At 40.8% G+C, this 21487-nt stretch overlaps 1 protein-coding gene across 1 annotated transcript; it reads right to left on the bottom strand.

The window, feature by feature from the left end:
- Nucleotides 1-1869: 1869 nt before the first annotated feature.
- On the bottom strand, nucleotides 1870-17704 carry igfbp2a (insulin-like growth factor binding protein 2a). Its single transcript, XM_034865069.1, has 4 exons — nucleotides 17195-17704; nucleotides 5288-5469; nucleotides 3543-3683; nucleotides 1870-2473 (listed from the first exon to the last, which is right to left on the bottom strand). The coding sequence occupies exons 1-4, from the start codon at nucleotides 17592-17594 to the stop codon at nucleotides 2315-2317; spliced, it is 882 nt and encodes a 293-aa protein (XP_034720960.1). The 5' UTR covers nucleotides 17595-17704; the 3' UTR covers nucleotides 1870-2314.
- Nucleotides 17705-21487: the final 3783 nt, after the last annotated feature.

Below are 21487 nucleotides of genomic sequence, written 5' to 3'. Positions count from 1 at the left end.
CAGGGTTTGTCTGGTCCTTTGTCCTGCGAAGAGCAAGGTCGCTGAGTTCCTATGTAAATTCAAGTGCCTTCTGCCCCACACCACTTTGAATTTTCATTTGCATGTGAACCCATTGTGTGGTCGAACGAGGGACACTCCAACACAAAGGAGCAAAACTATTTGCGTTGCGGATGTAGACCAATTTTCTTTTGTTTGATTTACTTTTTCCGTTGGTTGCTGACAAAGGTTATCATGATCTGCCAGTCAAGCGCTGCTGAACGTACAATGACAATTATTCTATAGCTCCAAATTTGCTTAAAATCCCTTTTTTTTGTTATAATCTTACAGTTCATTTAATGACTTTGTAATGTGAGATATTTTTTAATTAGAGCATTGACAGAGGCTCATCAGCCAATTCTTTGGAACATTTCAGAATCTCAGACTAATGTGAACGTTATGGTGAAATATTTATCAGGCGTGTATTTGATGTACTCCGTTTATTTTGTAATGACAAATCACTATTTAAATAAAGTTCATGTACTCACAAAATGCCATGTTTGTACATTTGTCTTCAATGTGGGAACTCTTGTTGAGTCAGTGCGCTTTGTTTTTCATGACTGCTATCTCTCTAATCTTGACACTGTTAATGACATGTGCCACTCCATGCAGGTGGTTTCCATCAGCTTTCCTTTTTGCTTCAGCTTGAAATGATCCCAAAATATGGAAACTTTTTGTCCTTTTCTCTGGCCTGCCTCTTCTCTCCGCCCCTTATTTTAATTTTCTCTTCCTCCATTGTGCAATCTGCATTGTCTTCGTCACATTAACGGTACCCAGCCCGTAAACTGGGATTATTACAAATTGTTTCAGCCCTAAATGGATGGATTCAGACATTCATGATCCCCAGATGATGCACCCTACTGACATGGGTAAGCCTTTGACTTTTTCCTCTAGCTCCATGACGTTGACACATGTGTTTTTGACTGAAAGCCTCAATAACTATTGATTGGATTGTCATGAAATTTTCTACAGACATCCATGTCCCCCTCAGGATGAACTGTACTAAATTTGGTAAACCCTTGATATTTAATCTGGTGCCATCATCAGGTCCAAATAATTTAATCACACTTTCAGGGAAAGTACCATCTGAGAATTTAAAATTGGGAGTAGGGAATGGCCATATTTACTGTATGAATGTGATAATGAATGTAATGCTGTAATAACTTATTCTGAATAATTTGATGATGTTTATAATGATGTCTCTAGTGCTTTCCTGCTTTTACATTATCATTGTTAAGTGATTTTATTTAGCTCCTCACACTTTGGTGAAAGCTAACGGGGATCATTTTAACAATAAACAATAATACAACCTGCGGAAGTCATGTTCCGCTTAGCCTAACCTGGACTTTAGGTTTTTGTTCAAATTAGCAAATTTGACCACACGAGTAAGCTACACTATGATGTAAACAACTAGAAATCACGCATTAAACATCACTTTGTTAACTTTGTCATTGTGAGCATGTTAGCATGTTGACATTAGCATTTATCAAAAAATAGCACTGCCTTAGTGCAGCCTCAAACGTAGCAACAAGCATGACTGTAAAGACTTTTAGTTTTGTTTGAGTCTGGCAAAACTGGCAAATCCTGAAGTTTAGTTATGCAATAAACAGGTGAACTAGTATCATAAATCCCCATTGTAAGATTTCTCCCAGGATTTGAAATGTTTGTGCAACAGTGCCAAAAGTCTGACACTGATAGATGAATTTCCAAGTCCATTTTTCATCTACCAAAACTTGGCCTCATGACTTTTCCTTTCCTTTTCTCATATAAAACCCATCATAAATAGATCAAATTCAAAGTACCTCTACAAATGAAAACACAGGCAGGCACAAATTGAATGTGTTACCATTTTATTAGCATTATCTGTTAATATTCTGTTAGGCGTACCAGTAGTCTACAAGCTAGGACAGGAAAACACACCTAAAAAAAACAAATATGTTGAAGGCTTTTTTTCATTTTTCAACACAAACAGTACAGTACAAAACACTGATAATGGAGCAAATCTGAGCAAAGTCACAATTAGTAAAGCAAAGTCACCGGCACTCCAGCTGACGTCTACTGAATATCTATGAGGAAAAGGGAGCCTGATTTTTACTTCACCTAATAATCTGCAGTTTCATCCTCAGCAAGCTGGATTCTATCATGTAATCCTATTTGGCGGTTAAGAGTTCATCAAATGAACTAGAGACACATACACACACACACAGACAGATAATATATAGCTTACTCAGAAGTTCTTTTGTTCCCAAGTACTTAACAGTTTTTGTGTCATGCCGCATCATATCTGGGCCATGTCGGGAAGCTCTAGCTCCAGCTCTGTGAGGTACAGGCTGCAGTTGGGGTCGCCCCTCACAATGGGGGCTGATGGGATAGGTCGGCCAGTGTGAGGGTTAACGCACCAACACTCGCCCCTCTGACCGTGGAGAGACATCTTGCACTGAAATACAAAACGCAGTGTTGTTAATTTCTGCGTGTTTTTACGTCATACTAGATAGCCAAATATACTTGTGATAACCCCAAATATGCATGTTTGTGCAAAAATATGCCTCCAAAGTTCATCAGTTTTACAGAGCACATGTTTTATTTAGATGTATTTGCACTGTTAAGCATCATCAAAAATCATTATTGTACTACTTTTCCCAAAAATAATGCTATTTTCCTATTGTTATGTCTGGATTGTCTTTTTGGTGTGTGTTTGTGTGCCTACTCCCTTTCTTTTGAGATTATTTTTTGGGCGTTTTAAGCTTTTAATGACAGGACAGCTGAAGGAGTGAAAGAAGGGGGAATGACATGTAGCAACAGGCCGCAGACCAGAGTCGAACCCAGGGCCAAACCCAGGGCCCCTGCATCGAGGAGTAAACCTCTATATATTCTATATATGGGTACTCGCTCTACCAACTGAGCTGTCAGGGCACCCCCTGTTCCTTTTCTTTCCCAGGTTGGTGATTGCTTGGTAAGCACACCTGTGGTCAGCTACCTGGATAAAGGAGGACCCCCTACTACTTCTGCCCTCCCACTACTCACAATATGTCCAGAGCATATGTAAGTGTGTTTTACTCCGTTTTCCTCAAAAAAGCAGGGTTGTTTATCTTTTGTTTGGGTTTCGGTCGATCATTTACTGATGCAGTAGTCTTGTGTCCTTGTGGACCGGCCTCTGTCTGAGACCGTGGCAACCTCGCCTTTGGTTGTTGTTGTCCTCCGCTGCTGTGGAGCAGCTTTGCACATTCCCATCCTCCCATCCTTCTTTGGTAACTTTGATTTATAGGGTCGTAACACTATGTTAAGGATGTAGCGTAAGCTAAAACAATATAAATACACTAGTTTGATGAATGTGGGAAACTATATGACTCCGTTTTTATTTTCCAGTAAAAATCTAACACAATTCTGTCCAAATTGGTGGTTATGATGCTTTATCCACCTTTTTTTCCCCTCTAAATACTCGCATACACCCAGGTGGCTATTCCCTCTCAGCCTAGCAAACCCTACCCCAAAAGGCCTGGAGTCACCTGTTTGAGATTATACTGCCCCCTCTTGTCACAGTTGGGGATGTGCAGGGCGTACAGGTCTTCCAGGGGACCTCGGTTATCTCTGAAGGGCATCTTAGATATCCTCTCCAGGATCTGGTCGAGCTCCTGCTGACACTGAGTCTTGGAAAAAAACAGCCAAAACAACAACACGAGTCATGTTCACAGGCCCGTATAGTGGCATTAAGAGTCATCAGGTTTCTGTTATAGATAGGGAAAATATGATAAATATCGTCAGTGCCAATTATTCCACTCATTCTAACTTTTGTGCACAGAAATCACTTTTTCCAATTATTTTTTTAAGATTGACTAAGATCTGACTTTTTTTGTTTTTATGTCACATTTTGTATATATTTAAATGAATCAAAAATCTTTTCTTTTTTTTTAAATGGTTATTAAAAAAAGTTCCATGCACACAGCAGAAAAGTTGTTTTCAATACATTTTTACTACATTAAAATCTAATATACATAAAAAGAGCACATTATAAAGCTAAGGAGTTTTTGTAATGAGCAAATTAATCATGATTTCTTGCCAGTTATTGAATAACGAGTCTTGCCAGTGACCTCAGGTTTACCTCACAGTTCCACAGAGCCAAATATATTGTTGAGACAGTTACAAGTTTCTGGTAGAGCAATAACCTTTGAAATGATTTTTATGGCGGATGGAAAATACCATGATGCCGGTTACAGAGCGGGTCAGGTGTATTTAAGGTCAGTAAATAGCTGCCTTTTGAACAAAGGGCATTAGTTTGTGGGATTGTTGACTGGAAGAAAAATGAAAGCCTTGTCTTTGTGCCATGACTGTTTTTAACCCCTTAAAGTTGTTGGGTGTTCACTGTATTTCCTTCTCAGGCTTTGAAATGAATTATTAGTGCTTATGATTAAGCATTAACTGCACGGAATGATATTAAAATATGGCAATAAAACACTTCAATGCAGCATCCAAACATCACCCCCTGCGTTCCAGAAGGAGGCGACACTGCACTCTTACACATTCCTATCTTTAGTAATATAGTAGTTGTTGACTGTCATCTCTGGTCACCCACACATTGCTTTGTTCTTTCTAATGGTTTAGTCTGCGGATGATCCCATATATTGTATCCATGCTGACACTGACTGTATGTAATTGATGGTATCAGATGCAATCCATCAATACTGTTTCATTTTCAAAAAACACCATGTTTTTCGTCATAATGCACATTGCTGAAGCTCCTCTTCTCCCCCTGTGTGTTGAGCTCTCCATTTTTTGGGAGTCACACATTTACAGTGCCTAGGTAAGGACTACTAGCCAGTCAGAAGCAGAGTAAGGCCCGTCCTGGCGAGCACGCTAGTGTGATCCAAAACAAACCCACATCAGCTGGTAACCTATGGCTTTGGCTGCGCTGTACAATCTAGACGAGGGCACGACGTTTCAGTGTGGTAAGTTATTTAAATGTTAACAAATTAGTCTTTAATACACACTGTTTTGATTCTGTCTCCTGGGCATGGGGATACAACTATCTGAACTCTTCGGGCCTGTGCTCTTACTAGCTTGGTTTGAGGGTGTGTCACACTAGCAGCCAGACGAGCATTATAATGTGAGTTACAAAATGTGGACGATCAAAAGTTGTTTTAGTCGCGCAACAGAAAACTCCGATTGGACAGATAGTCCTCAGAAATCCACCAGAGTTTAAAATCAAGAATCAAGTGAGGGGGAAAAAAAGAAAAAGAAAAAGTTCTCGCCTCACCTGTTTGGGCCGTGCAGGTTTTACCTCCTCCACCTTGTTGGTCTTCATCTTGGTCTTCATCTCCTGTCTGTGCTGGCGCACAGCGCTCTCTTTGGGTCCCAGCCAGGTGGTCTCTTTGCTGGGCTTTCGGATGGCCGGGATCTCACTCACACCCTGCTCAGGCAGCGCCTCCACAGCCTCGCCTGCAGTTGTAGAGACACAACAAAAATTCTATGAAAAGTAAGGATCTCAAATTTCTACTGCATCAATTCATAGGGTACAGGGTACAAGCGGCCGAAGTGGGTTTCCTCAGGAGGGGGGCTGGCGTCTCCCTTAGAGATAGGGTGAGAAGCTCAGTCATCCGTGAGGATATCGGAGTAGAGCCGCTGCTCCTTCGTGTCAAAAGGAGCCAGTTGAGGTGGTTTGGGCCTCTGGTGAGGAGGCCTCCTGGACGCCTTTCTAGGGAGGTGTTCCAGGCAGGTCCAGCTGGGAGGAGGCCTCGGGGAAGACCCAGGACTGGGTGGAGAGATAATATCTCCACCCTGGCCTGGGAACGCCTCCGGATTCCCTTGTCGGAGCTGGTTGATGTGGCTCCGGAAAGGGACGTTTGAGGTCCCCTACTGGAGCTGCTTCCCTGCGACCCACTACCAGATAAGCGGATGAAGATGGATGGATGGATGGATCAATTCATTGTTTGAAAAATTAAGACATAGAACACACTATAGACAGACAGGATGTGATGTCTTGCTCAAGGACACTTTGATAGACACAGTGACTGCTGAAAGCGTTAAACCCGGGACTATCAGGACTGTCTCTCACGTGCACTAAGCCGCCCTGTTGCCCCCCTGCTGTCATATTGGTAATAATGATTTGAACTTTTTAGCGGCTGGAAGTGAGCTGAAAGCTTTAAATTGCATAGATCCGAAGTAAATAGCTGTCTGATTATTTACTGTATTTAACTGTATTTAGGTAACTATGGTTGTGACAAGTGCCATATGTCCAATAATGTTTTTGGTAAATATTGATTACATTTTTAAGGGGTAGGATTAAATAAATGTATACCTCTTCCTACTCCTTTTTGCGCATACAGATGAGATTAGATTAGATAATACTTTATTCATCCCACAGCGGGGACATTTTCTTGTTACAGCAGCATTTTCTAAAATAAAAGCAAAACAAACCAACAAGTAAACACACAAGAAAAACAGGCAAACAGAGACAATGAGCAGAAGGTAGACTGAAAGTAAAGAAAAGTGGTCTCAAATAAAGATATTGTAAAGTGCGGTTGCCATAGTACAAGAAACAATATTGCAGTGTCAGTAAGTGACATTAAAATGAAATTGAATATGCAATAATAAAGCAAAAGTAGAATATTTACCTATGACCATAAAAAAATATTGAAAAAGTAAGTACTTGTAATGGAAAAATATAAATACAGATAAGAAAGATATACAAAAAGTGTATGGAGTAGATGAAAAAATAAAATAAAAAAAATATATATATATATATATAAAAGATATTTGCTAATAAATGTTGTCTCCTTCTCTTTTTAAACTGCTGTTGTCTTTTTTCATGATGACTTTTACATGCTCAAAATGAAAAACAAATACTATACAAAATAGTTTTGCCTTTCCTTGAGGAGTAGTGAAGATGAGAGGGTTTGGGAGTGAAATATCAAACACAATTTGGGGATTTTTCCGACGTCCCTCCCACTGTGTCCGGTGATAATTACATATATAAAACTTGGTGTAGCTCACGTGCACCCTCCTGTATATAACAGCTAGACCATGAGCTGAACTCTCTCCTCAGCCGGCAGTCACTCTGCATTTTTTTCTTTTCATTTAGACACAATTCAAGGCCTCCACAGCAAATAGATCACATCCACGCTTTGCTCTCATTGCTGTAATCGCTAATTTCCTCTCCTGGTTGTGTATTTGCTTCATTTTCAAATTTTGTACATTTATATTCCTTGTGTTTGTGACATTTTTTGTACTCAATAGTCACAACAGACATTTTCCATAAAGATAAAGTTGGGTGGGGGGGCTCTGACATGTCCAAAATCCTGTTAAAGTGCTCTAAAAATGCATCAGCACAATCAGTGAGTCACTACAATCCATTCCTTTCTCATAGAGCGAAGCAACCACATGCAGCTCCGTTAACAAGCTTGTGGGCTGAGAAGAAGTTGGCCACGGCTGAACTTTAGTCACAGTTAGGTTTCCATGGTTGCTTTTTTTCCTAACTGGTGTGATTTAATTTCATGAGCAGATGTTGAAAGTGGCGATATAAATGAAGAAAATCACCAGGGATTTACACTTTCCAAAATAGCATGTATTTTGGAAGACCACTTGATGAATTCAACCTAAAATGAGGCTATCACAGACCTGGTCCCAGTCGGGCCAGATCAAAATGATTGGGTATCAATACATCTAATACTTAAGACTCTTAGCTATGACCTCTGATCACCTTATGCATCACACTCATCACAGAAATGTCACAGTGTGAACTGTGGAGCAGTGGAAAAGGACCAAAATGGTTTAGAATTTCATATATGTGAACCTCTGGCCTAAGTACCTTCAGTACTGTGCTAGCCCAAATTACATAATGTATAAGTTTAAACCCATTTAAGTGCAAGCATTTCACATCAGGGGTCCAGACCTAAATGACAATAAATATGAAACTTACAGTGTCTTGAATGCTGCCTTATGATAAAAAACAACAAATGCCATCACTGTACAACAATAAAATAAAATAAAAATACAATTAAGAACAAGAATTCTTATTTAGTCACATACCAAACGTCCCATTGCCCTTTACCTACAAACAATGCATTGCATGCCACAACAGCAGAGTTCCTGTGGCCATCCAGTCATTCCTCCAGGCAGTTTTCATTCAGTTTGACTGTCTCCTCTCTCCTTGGAGTCTTGTTAAACATCAACCTTAAAAAAAAAGCCCATCTCTTCCAACAGATGGAGCAAACAATGTGAGAGGCCATCAGGTCCAACCCAACATGTTGTTTCTGACAACAGAGCATACTTAGGGGTTGAGGCTTGACAGGGAGGGGAGTGGAAAAGGAGTGTCATTCCAAAACAGCTGATTTTAGACCAAAAGAAAATGTTTCACGATGCCTCAGAAAGCAACATGATCACATCTCAGCTTAGCTAGCCAGATTATGTGAATATACAGTACATGTCTGAAAAGTGTTTGTTTTCACAGATTTGCAGTTGAGCGTGTATTTCATGTACGCAGAACCTCGCTTGACACCCGCAGGAAAGAAGGGGAAATAAGCAGACAGACAGTAGAGAAGGTCAAATAGTGGGCCAGTAAGTGGATAGTTTACAGTTATGCAAGGGCAAAAGCAGTAAAGTGCAGACTTGTAGAAAGGCGCAGTGAGAGAATGAAAGCGAGTGTGTGTTTTACTGGTGGTGGTGGACTGGAGAGGCATTCTCTGCGCTCTGCAAGAGGTAAATTTGCCATCCGGTTGTAGAATATGATTACAAAAGGCCTAAGAGAGAACGGGAGAAAAGGAAATTCCAAACGAAGCAATAACAAGGGGCTGGCGCCTTTTGCCATCAGATAGATCCGGTGTTGTTGGACTTCAGCTCCCCTTATGACGCTACACTGTGCTTTTCCATGAAGGCTGAGTTTCTTTCCAAAAAGGTTCAAAAGTCAACTGAAATCAGGTGTGTGCATTCACTAGTGGCGCAGATAAACACACAACACAAAACATTGGCGGCTGGGGGTTAATTTTTTTTTCTTTGCTGTCTTATATAATCCCCACATTATCCACATGCAACACCATCGTTCCCTCTATTCTGAGGAAACCTGAGATGTTTACTCAAACACACGGTCAAATCGCATATAGATCCACACATGAGCGCGCAATTTGTACGCAGCAAAATCAGCGATCTCCCTGTCCAATATACACACACACACACACACTAGGCGCTAGGCCTCTGCAGTTCAAGCCGTTCCACAGTGGTGGGCCTGGGATCAGCAGTATCAACAGAGCAGCTGCAGGCCTACTGTCCAGTCTACTGCTTGAGTTAATCCCCACACAATGGCCCGAGATGCTTCCTTTCTATATCTGATTCATGTCAAATTCCCAGATGGCACGAAGGCCAGAAGTGTCATATCTGATTGTCTAGATTCTGGTCAACTGAGCAAATGGCAGACTTGGCCGGGGTGGTGGAGAATGGAAAGGTTGAAAAGGGAAAGATCCGACCACATCAGCATTCTCGAGCCATCCTATTTCCATAGATACAAAATAGCGCTGTGTTTTGTTATAAGACAAACTCGTGCATGTGATGTCTTTCTTACATCTCGCAGTGCAGTTTGAAGGGATGTTGACTGGGTAGCTTAGCTCACCAAAGTTAGTGGACGTCAATGGGATCAAGACGGGGAGTGTAGTTTCATATAATTTCGTAGAGAGGATAGGCAAGGATACAATTCACAATAATTATAGAATTTTATATACTAAATAAATATTGAGTATTTACTTGCGTTTAAATGGAAAAGTTATTCTAATGAAATTCCCCCTGGAGATCAACAGATGTATGCTGTCTTAAATTGAGCTGCTACTTGATTCCATTGACATCCATGTCACCAGTCCTGTGCAAATAGGTGTTCAAGATGCACATAAATACATCAGGAAAGCCCCAATCTGAATCTGAATAGGAATATTATTCACCCAAAACTTAACTATCCCTTTAAATGTCAGAATGTGGAAATCCATGAAAAAAAAAGTCTTCCCTCTCAATATGGCTTTTACTGCAGCTCTGAGGTGTGAAATAGGTTGTGGGCCACTTAAGAAGTTGATGAAAGGCAATGCGAAGAGTCGCTGGAGTCTCTCATCCACTGCAAGGTGGAATGGGACTGTTTCCCCAGAAACACAAACTCAGCAAAGTGCAGATAGGTTTACCTTCCAGGCTTTCTGGCCCAAAACAGTCATCTAAAAGCAGGTTTTTGGACAGGCCCTGGCACGTATGTACGCACTGCGGCATCCAAGGCCAGGCCTCTCGCTCTCTACCGGCACCGCTGGGTGAACTCTCGGGGCGATAGTACGGGTCCTAAACTAGGACACGAAACTGAGGCAAGCTGGAACACATCGGATTTGCACAGTAGGGCATCCCATTCAGCTACCACCGACAGTCATTCTCAACCACTGTGGGAGAGATATGTGGGGTGTGAGTAGACAGGGAAGGCTGAACTGCTTGGGGTTATCCTATAGATAACATCACTGCTTTATCCTGCAACTAAAGTTAGAGCAGAAAAATTGAACTTAAATTGAGATTGCATGGCTTTAACCAGTACAAAATTACACAACATGATAATTAGATCAGGCATCGACATTTTTTTTTTTGTTGAAATGTCTTGTTAACCAACAAATTAAACTAATACCGCAAGGACTAAATATAACACTGTAACACTTTTTTACATGTCATCACTGGGTGCTAGATAAGACTTTTTAGACACCACACCACTGCACTAAGTGCAACCTGCACAATTGGTTTATTTCCATTTAGCATATTATTTAAGCATTTGCACATTTTGGTTTTCCCATTCTGTATATATTCAAATATTTGTTCTTTTATTTTATTCTTCTATTATTATTATTTCATGTATATTGTATGTATGAATATTTTTCCTAGTATCTTATTTATTTTTACATTCTGTGTCTTGCGACTGATTTACGCGTGCTGCTGTAATACCTTAATTTCCCATTTTCCTTGGGATCAATAAATATCTATCTATCTATCTATCTATCTAAAATCCTATTTTCAGTTCATTATTAGCCTGTAATGAACAAAAGAAGCATTTAGAGACTACGATTGCACATCAGTAAAGAAAATAGGTCCTATTTTCCCATACTACAAACAGCTACTAAACTACATCACTAGAGCATCTGCTCTAAAAGCCTATTTTGGTGGGGAACAATGCATATTGGCACATTTTTGCACATTGTGCATTCTGTATATTCATCAATGTGTACAGCCAACATCTTTGTCAACCATGTAGAGAACAACAAAATAATACAATGACATTTAAGCATGTATTCTATTGACTTTGGTGGTCCCAAAATGTTACCACTAGCACCACAGTGAAATATCTCAACAACTATTATGTGGGTTGCTTTGATATTTGGCACAGTTATTCATGCTGCCCACTGGATGAATCCTAATAACTTTGAGGATCCCCTGAGTTTTCCCTCTAGCTGTCCACCATGCCTACACAAAGGTGAGAATTAAGAGGGTGCATGGAGGCTCTGAAGACACTGCAGCAGACTCCACCCTCATGGCCACTGTTAGGAGGAAGATAAGGGAATAATTGATAAGACCGCAATCATTTTCCTGTGCATGTAAACAAAGATTTTGCAGACAAACACACATGTCCTGCTCTGCCAGCTATTACAAGTCAAGTGCAATTCTACATGATGGAAGGGGTCTTTCCCATTTATTTCTTTTATCTCGCCCAGTAAACCATTAAAACAAGTTAAGAAATGATCCCCTGTTTATGCAACGCCCTACATCCCCTTCCACTCCAGTGTCAGTATTATTTCAGACACTGTATGTTTTGTCTTAAATCACCCTTGACCAAAATAAGGAGGGTGGGAAGTTATTCTGGATCTCAATAGGCATGAGGAGATTCTTGGCAAGGGTAGACATGAAGTGAACGCCTGGGGGGGAGATGGCACACATGCCCCGGTTTTTGGAGAAGCCTAAGGGTGGAGGTGTGGGGTGGGATTATCTCGGAGCTATTTCAGTCCTGTGGGCTCTGTCTGGATGCCCCCGCAGGTACACAGGAATGCCCCTTGTTAGCTAACAATGTTATTTCAGCGACCAGATGGCACGGGAGTTTTCCACTTTTCTTTGCACCTCATTTTTGCTCTTCGTTTCGACTTTTAGAACAGTATTAATACACATGACTTTCATTGTCAACATGTAAAACTGACAAGGGCAAAATGAACACACAAACTATTATTATTATTATTTTGAAGATGAATGGGCAGCTTCACTTTTTCTAATTTGTGTGAAATTTAAGCAGCCGACTATGGACTGTGTTTGGGATTTGTTAATCAACCTGTTCTCTATCAAGGCCACATATGGTTTGATCCCAGCCAAAACAACTGCATAAACGCCCATCCAGACAGGCTAAAAGGAACCTTTATTGAGGCCAGGTTTCTCAGGGAACAGAACATCAAGTGATACTGTGCATTAACGGAGAATGTCGTGGGGAAGTTGTGGATGTTAGTTTGGAATAGGGAGACATTTCAGCTCAAAATTTATGAAATTTAATTACAAAATGTACTTAATTTTTTTCAAATTACCCATTTTAATCAGTTTCTCAGAACCTAAGGAAGTATCTTCGGGCTGCCCGATATGAACAAAAATCAACAAAAAAATATTTTACCTCAATAAATGAACGACAATTAATCACGTTGTTCTAAATCATCTTTTCTGAAGCCAAAATGTTTTCCGACAACGGACGTGACTACGACCCGCAGTACAATGTTTTTAAGGAGAAAGTAGGGAATCAACAGGAAGAAATGATCAAAATCATAGTCATGGGAACAATACTTTAACGGCTTCAGAATTCCTATGTTGATATACATTTTCAATAAATCTTTCAGCCCTAGAGAATCTTATTTAATCTTCCTGTTTTCACCACATCACAGAGAAATCCATTACGGAATACTGGGACAGGTTTGGTCTTTTATTCAACTTAACCAATTTCATATTTAAATTTTTGCTGAATTTGGAGTACTGTTCCGTCTGCATCTTGTAGCCCTACTTATAATGTTTAAAAAATCATATGCACTTTCAAAGACTTTACGTTTGATATGGCAAATTGAAATGTGAGTGTACTTTCAGTGTAGCCTAATAAACTTCCTGCTGAGCTAAAAAAGACATAACTGCATTTTGAAATGGTTCTATGCACTCTGGGGAGTTTGTTTCTAAGAGATTTATGAAAGAAATATCTGTTACTAAATCACTGATTTGCTGTGATCAGTTGCTTGGAATCATTTAAAAAAGGGAACAAAAATTGCCTGTGGCCTTGAGGACTGGAGAGGAAAATAAACCAGTACATATCATCCAATCAGTTTTATTATCAAAAACAAAAAACCTATTTGGTATTGTGTCCTGCAGGTGTTCAGATCAGTGTTTCTGTAGCTATTTATACAAGAAATCCACTGATGCTTTTTCATATGTTACATTACATCTTGAGCCTAATCAAGTCTTTTGGGTTGAACGGAAATAACAAAAAGTGAATTTGTAACTTCCAAACATTTGTAATCTCCTATTCCCTCTCCTCTGACTGATTTCCACCTCTCTTACTTTCACTAGGTCGTTTTAGCTCCCATGATCATTCTGGAGCCGAAAGACTATTGGCTCTGACCTTTGAGCTCTTTAGTTGTTTGTAGTGCTGATCCAGGAGTTTACAGGGATTTCAATGCTGTCATTGCAAGCTGCGATGGATTAGACCATGAGATTGATTCTTATTAATTGCTGTTAAGTGTGATTTATGCTTCTGCGGAGGCTTTGCGCAGAGCTTCCGCCGTAGCTTACGAGCCTACGTAGGTGGCCTGGAGTTTATACTTGTGCATTGGTGCTTGCATCAATCTGTTTAAAGGAATTGCATGGTTGGCATGTGTGTGTGTGTGCGTGGGCAGTGGGTGTAGAGCGAGTGAGAGAGTGACACCAATTAGCTTTGATTCTACAGGCGTGGTGGGACAAATTTGGGGTTTTCGGACCACGGTGGGAAATTCGTAGCAGGAAGTTAACCCTCTCCTTGATTTCATGTTGGACACGGCCGAGCAACATGCGTCGCCGCTACGTGTAGTTACATTTTTCGAGAGGAGCACGCATGGGGGTAAGCGATCCAGCGCATCCAGATAGCGTACCTCCTGTGGGAAGTTTCTAAGGCTAACAAGCCATCACCTGCCACTAGCATTCCATTGACTACCGTTCATTTCGGCATCACTTTGACAGCGAATAACTGTACATCTGAAGTGTTTCAAGACTATATTTGTCCATTACCTTGTATCCCACGTTATAGCCCCGTAATAGGCATTTTTTTTGTAGAAATAGGCTAACGATTGTGTCATCGCCACACAACTTTCTGTTGCACAGTAGACAAATTACCGTACTGAGAAGCTCGCAGGCAATCGGCGGGGAGGTGGAGGCATACAGTCAAGGGAGAAGCCCATAGAGAGTACATGAAAGCATCGGATCAAAATATTTCAGCAATGTTTGGATGGATTGGAAATACTTTGTATGTGGCAAGTGAATTCACATGAAGTAACATTTGTCCACGAACAGATTTCCCTTGGCACAGCTACCAGAAGACTTACAGCTCAGTTTGAGGCCGCACAGTAACGCTTAGCAATCACCAGAAAAGTGCTTCTAAAATACTTCACTGGTCTCCGTCGAAGTCTACGGCATCGCTGTGTCCAACAATTTGACTGTTTATGGGTGCAGGTCAGGCTACGGCGTGGAGTCCGTGCCTCCACATACCTACGTACTGTACACAACCACGGCAAAGATTTAACGCAGAGGTATAAATCCCTCTTAACACCTCTATAAATCTCACCTCTAAAAAGGACAATATCTGGTCATTTTTTGAATTCTTCAAAGAACTGATTTATCCAGTTGTTTCATGCTGGCCTTTTAACCAGATACTAACTCACACCTAATTATTCGGATTTGAAATGCAACATAGTGCTCACAGAGTATTGGGTCCAATAGCTCTAGGTTGTGTTATTTGTCCCTTTGCCATAAAACTGGATTAAAATAAGCAGGAAGACAGGATGCTAGGATGTTGAGGCTTATAAACATCCAAATAAAGCAGCTGCAATATTTCATCCTTTGATTCTTTGTCCAGCATGTCAAACCCACTCAGGAGTCACTGCTCCCCGTGCTCCACTCAATGCAACTACGTACTTAATTATTGCATTATAATCAGCTTTTTTTCTGTCAATGCCTGGAATGGAGGAGATGCAGTGAATTGTAGCCAGAACGTTCAAGTTTGTCCTCAACAGCCTATGTGAGCTGCAATCTAGGGATGTCAATACTTTCTCTTTTTGCGGTGTATCTGAGACAAACTCATGACAGGAAATCAAGTCTGTGTAGTCTCAAACTTTGCCAAACCACAAAAGCATTAGACTAACAGTTAGCATCTGTAAAACCAACAATTTATAGTATAGTATGAAAATCGAATGCCATAAATAGAGGAGAACTGGATGGAGAAGCTCATTTTGAAGCTGATTCATTGGCACGGCTGCAATTCTCCTTGAATTTAATTTCAGTTAGACCCAAGACGAAGAAAGTCCAGTGCGTCCTCTTGATAAAAAATAGTTTCCTTTTGACGTTGAGAAAGCTGTACACTTCACTTTAAGCACTCGCTCTGTCTTTGTCAGGAATAACTCTACCATCTGCAGCATGGCTTTCATCAACATCAACTTTAGCCTTTAGAGCCTAGTTCTAAGCTGTTCTGCTGCTCTCCTTTTGGACCCATTTAACTAAATCTCAGTCCTTTCACCCTGCAAAGCGAAGCCTGACCCAAACCCGATCAATGACAGAACAAACCGCCTTCTTGCAAGCAAGCACTTACATGATGTGTACATGCATTTTGCTCTCTGGTTTGCTCTTATGTAACTGTCTAATTCATGCATGTTTTACTGTTCGCTTGTTAGTTTTTGAAGAGGGCTACAGAAATAAAACACTGGTTACATAAATGTGGAATTAAGTCGTTATGACGGCTGCTTATTACATCACAGTTGTGTCGTGAAGCATTTAGGACCTTTTGTCAGTGGAGAGTCCTTACAGAGACCAGAGTTTACTCTGAATGCCGTAGTTTCTCTACGTTCCAGGAGTTCAGTGCCAAAACAAACACGTGTCAGTCTGGAGGTAAACTTTGACAAAGCACGGATTTGGAAATGAGTAGAAATCACACAACGGTTGGCTCCACTGGACACTCATTGACTGTGTGTGTTTGTAGCTTCAGAAAATCAGCCAATTAATGAAGGCTGTTAACTTTTCTTCTTCACTGTGACCTGCCCTGACTTGAAAGACAAACCACATGAGCTTTGCTGGCCCCAGGTCGTGCGAAAAGCTTCGCTGTGATCCCCGTGCACATATCCAGCTCAAGGTAGACGTCCAAGTTAATGTAGTCACTGTCAACATCACTTTATAGCTATTTCTGGTCAAAGCCTAAAGTCCACTTTTCCAATCAATGCGGCATTCCTCCTGCTGTCTCCCTCTGTTTCTTTCTCTCCACTCCCCTGTGGAAATGTCAACATCAATACTATGATGTTTCAGTACAACTTCTGGGAATTTTGCAGGCCACTACCTTGTTCTTTGTTACAGTGTTTTAAAGGCAGATTTTTTGGGGGGGGATTTTGGGATAGAGTGGAGGGTCAGCTGTTTGAAGCATATAACTGAGGTTAACTGTCCCTTTTGGGTCTCTCTCCCCAATGCACACTAGAATAATTCACTATAAAAATATAAAGAGATGTATGCAACACATACTTTAATACATCATGCAGCACGAATGCAGCAAAATAGACTAATAGAAGTTACACCTCAAATGCATAGTAAAGGACATGAGCAATGTAATGCAACATAACTTCCATGATTACTTCAAGTGTGTAGGTAGGCTAAATTTTGATGGCAAAAGGTCATTTAGAACTCTTAAAGGGCGCAAAATGTGTCTATCCTTTAAAGGATGCCCTGCAGACTTCAATGCACAACTCTATGTAATTTCATCCGAAAATGTCTGAGAAATTTCACCCACTAGTGCAAAATGGTTCCACAGATTTGGGTTCAGCTTTCATGACAATGCAACATTTCGACACCATGCCTCAGGCTGCAGTCTAGACAGTGTCATTAAAAATTGATAGAAGAAAACCAGGTTTCCAGTAAACTGACTGACCGCTTGTCTGCTCCCGGTGCTCCTGGCTGAACGTGGTCGTCTCGGTGTCCACTTTGCGCCGGCATTGCCCCTGGCCCTGCACCAGTTGCTCCAGAGGAAGCTCCGAGTCGGGCGTCGGGTAGCATCGCAGACCGGTGGAGCACCTCGGGGTGTACACGCCGCACATCTCGCCCTCTTGCCGGGCGCACACGGGGCAGCATCCGCAGCCCGGTTCGCGCACTATCTCTGCGCAAGTCTCGGTGAGCCTTGGGCACAGCGCCTGGCGCTCCGCGGTGCAGCCGGGACAGCGGAACACCATCTCGGCCAGGGAGGCACCAGCGAGAGACGCGCAGAGGATCAGCAAGCTGCAGCCCGCGTACGGCAGCATTGTTAAAGGCATGAGGTTTTTGGTCATTATCATGGGGCGATGGAAGGCAATCCCAAGTGAAAAAAGGGGGAAGAAATGTGGATGCGAACAGGTGAAGCCGGGGGCTGGGAGGTCTGCTGGGTCCTACAAATTCCCAGGTTTGCTCTTGGGGCCAAATGTGGGTGTTTAAATGGGAACATCGGTTAGACTCTGGATTTAGTTCAAATGTCTTTTTTTTTTTTTTTAGCTTTGCCAAAATGTTGTCTATAAAGCACACTTATTTTAATAAAAACAAGTTTCCTTATTTTACCCTGACATGGCCTAGAATGAGAATAAAGGTCCTATATACACGTGTAAGGCTAAATTGAATGCATTTTTGATGTAGCATTTGTAGTTTTAGTTGGACATAATTACAAGCCCGTGTAGGTAAACCAGCTGTTGATGGCTTTCCAATATCTGATACTGCCTGTAATAGGGATACATTGACAGACCAAACATATTCTTGATCAGATACATCAGATTCACGTCACTGTAAAAGGTTTTAATTTTGACCATACATTAATGGAAATATAGGCATATTTAAAACGTTGTTAAAAAACAGTCTGTGTAGCCTACAAGCTCACAAATGTTTTACGGTGTATATATAGTTGTTCAATTTAGGTGTAATCATTCTCATCCCCATCATCATTTACTCTCCCTCTAGGTGACATCCTCTGCTGACCCTGACCCCTGACCTCTGCACAGGATAAATAACCTCCTTGATATATAAATAAAACTATTTGCTGGACAGATTTAACAGAAATACAGAGTAGACGTGAAACTTGAGCTTGTGCTCCAGTATCAAAAACAAGGCAGTAAATTTCAGCTCCCTGGCTGGAAGACCCTGCATTTCTTTTACATACTGTGGTGTGTTTGTTTCAATCAGCACAGTCCCCCCCCCCAAACTCCCAGAATGCATAAATAAATAAACAATCAAACAACAGGACTATGTGCAGAGCATTCCTTACATGGAAAGACCTTCCCACCGTGGCAGACATGTCCATTGACACCCAATTAAAACTTGCCAGCTGCTACCAACTTACATGTCTGTGTACAGTAATGCTACAGTGCACGTATTCAGCAATGTTTCCTATCGATCGGCGAGGCCAAGCCTTGAGGTGTCCAGCTTGTCCACCAAACAAGCTCCTATTAACCCTGTCCAGTGCGGTATACTAATCGGTGTTTATCCAAGGACCCAGAAATAGAAGTGGCATGTGTAACGTTACTCCGCAGATATAAATGCAGATAATTTTGTTTTGTGGGTGCCCCCCTGATTTAATACTATTTGGCCCTATTCACGATCGGCATCCTGGCTCACCTTGGGGGGCAGTGAGGAGGGAGAAAGGGCACATTTGAAGCTGTCTTGTATCTCAGGGGTGTGAGTTCGGAGGATGCCCAGTGGGCTGTTTGCACATAGAACCTCATATGTCATTTTCTGAAACCATGGGTGGAAAAGCAGCCGGACGGCCACTAGCTAATAGGCCTAACAGGCCGCAGTATCTGCCCATGTGTGCAAAGTAATCCCCGCCAAGGTCAGTTACTTAAATTCCTCCCCATGGAACTGTTGAGCAAACACATACTCTGGATAAACTCCACATTGATAGAGAAAGGTATGGGATTACTGATGGGCTGCGCCTCAGCAAACATACAGAGAGAGGTTTGTCAACGAGGTCATCTTCTTAACTAGAGTACAGTAAGTCCCCAAAATGGGCCTGCTCTTTTATATATCACCACACATTTTACTATACTAAACCTGTTGTGTTGTCAAGCATTCATTATCTGTTCATATCTCAGCTATGGATGCTTCACATGATGAGTTATTGTTGTTGAATAAATAAAAATAATGAATAAACACTGTCATTAACTGAAATGTGTTTTAAATGATGTGTTAGTTGCTCACATGCTATTCATTAATAGTAAATAGGGTTAAGATAAAGTATTAGTCAATTGCGTTTGATACACAGCATAACTGTGTATATATATATGTATGATGTAATTTGCACAGGCTGATGTTTATTACTATAAACATTAATTGACTCCTAAATATTAATCTGGACACCTTAATAACTTTCACTTTCCACATTGATATGCTGCCTCTATCCAGTGTAACCTCTCAGAAAAAACCAAATCTTTTAAACTGACTCGATGGTGACATTTAAACACAAACAAGGCAGTTAATGTTGGTGTGCTGCACTTTATCCAGGCTAATTTGAAAGTGCCAAGCCTTACAGCAGGTCTTCTGGAAGACTTCTGCAACCATAGCAGCAGCTTGTTTTAAGTAAAAGTAAGAAAGCTGAAAATACTGGGTCCCAATAACCTGTTTAACCTTATTTCTCAAATCCAAAATGCATATTCTTAGAGCAAACTAAGGGTAGTATAACTGTAATTTTGGCTCTATACTAGATTTTATCAACTAAAATTGGTCTCTAAAGACATCCTCATGTTCATTTTTCAGCCTTTGATAATGATTGAGTGCACTGTTTAGTGTTTGGCTTTGATTATACTTAATTAAGGCTCCCTTTGCTTGGATTACTGATTAGATAAGTAGAGGCAATGAGTAGGGGGGTTGGAAAAGTAATTCATCATCTGATTAGTGGGCCTGCATAAAATGAAGTCACACTTCCAGCAACTAAACAGCTGGATTATGTGTTTAAATCCTAAAGTTAAATGTTCTAAATTGTGCTGTGCGACATTTTTTTATTTGAACGCAACACTGCGAGAGTTCACATGGGCGAGAAAACTGTCAAAACTAGCTTTCATGCATGCACAGTTAACCAACTGGTGCAATGTGCAACATCTCACTGACTGGAAATGTTTACCAAATTACAGTACATAAATCCTTATATGGAAACGTTTGCATCACAAGTTCCAAATGGAAACATGCTTGTTTGTGTGTGTGTGTGTGTGTGTGTGTGTGTGTGTGTCTAAGTGTGTGTTTATGCTCCCTAGCAACAGGTGATGCATTTGCAATTTAGGAAAGTTTTTGCTTTATTTCCTAATGCAAAGCTTTGTGAAGAATCTGTTATGGAGCCACAGCGTTACGTACTCCCCAATGAAACAACATAAAGACCTGCTGAAGAAAACTGCTCTCCTAATGTGCCGAGTTAATGCATGGGTTTACAGTCCAGAAGTCAAGGCTCTCAGCCTGGTTATATGCTGATGTCAGCATTGTACAATTCACTGACATTACTGTTTTTCCTCTAACAAAGTTGATTCCTTCTAAGCAATGTCATCTAATGCAATCATGCAATGATGGTATGTTAAAGTGAGATACACAGACTCTTGTTGTACCCCAACTAATAGCCAATATTATGGGTTTGGGAGACAAAACAACAGCTTGGTGCTTTGTGTCAGTGGGTGTATTCACTCATACAGGCACTTTTTTAAATGTTAAATATGGATTGTGCTCAGAGATAACTGATTAGATATGGATTTATGTGTATAATTGTCAGGTGGGTAACATTAATCCAGACTGGCTTTGATGTTAATGTCTCCATTTAGTTAAATAGAAAGTGAGACTGTTATTATAACTTGAACTAAAATGTATCAACAAAGCTGGACAGGGATAATATTCCAAAAGTATTTTTGCACAGTGGCTGTAGCCTTTTTTTATCAACTCAAATGTCTCTCTTGTGTTGTGAAAGCTTATTCTGAGGTTTTTATATGAGTTTTTTTTGTCGTTTATGTGACAATTTCAACTCCACCACACTGTGACAGCAATATACTATTCACTGCCATTACTGTATTTCCTCTAACAAAGTTGATACCTTTTAAGCACTGTCATCTAATAGGCAATTTAGGTCATGCAATTGTCTTTCCACTGTGTGCAGCTTGCAGAAATCAGTAGACCTTTATCAGCTATGCAATGTATGCATTCATATCTCGCACACTCCTTTGCCAACCAGCTA

The sequence above is a fragment of the Etheostoma cragini genome, chromosome 24 (genome assembly GCF_013103735.1).
Source record: "Etheostoma cragini isolate CJK2018 chromosome 24, CSU_Ecrag_1.0, whole genome shotgun sequence".
Lineage (NCBI taxonomy): Eukaryota > Metazoa > Chordata > Actinopteri > Perciformes > Percidae > Etheostoma > Etheostoma cragini.
This window is presented reverse-complemented; position numbering and strand designations above follow the sequence as displayed.

Bases quoted from the DNA above. Each gene is read 5' to 3' on its own strand.
- igfbp2a (XM_034865069.1), bottom strand. From the start codon at position 17,594: ATGATAATGACCAAAAACCTCATGCCTTTAACAATGCTGCCGTACGCG. The intron at 5,470-17,194 runs GTCAGTCAGTTT...CTACAACTGCAG, and splicing joins GCACCGGGAGCAGACAAGCG to GCGAGGCTGTGGAGGCGCTG. The intron at 2,474-3,542 runs GTGACTCCAGGC...TTTGTATTTCAG, and splicing joins GGCAGTATAATCTCAAACAG to TGCAAGATGTCTCTCCACGG.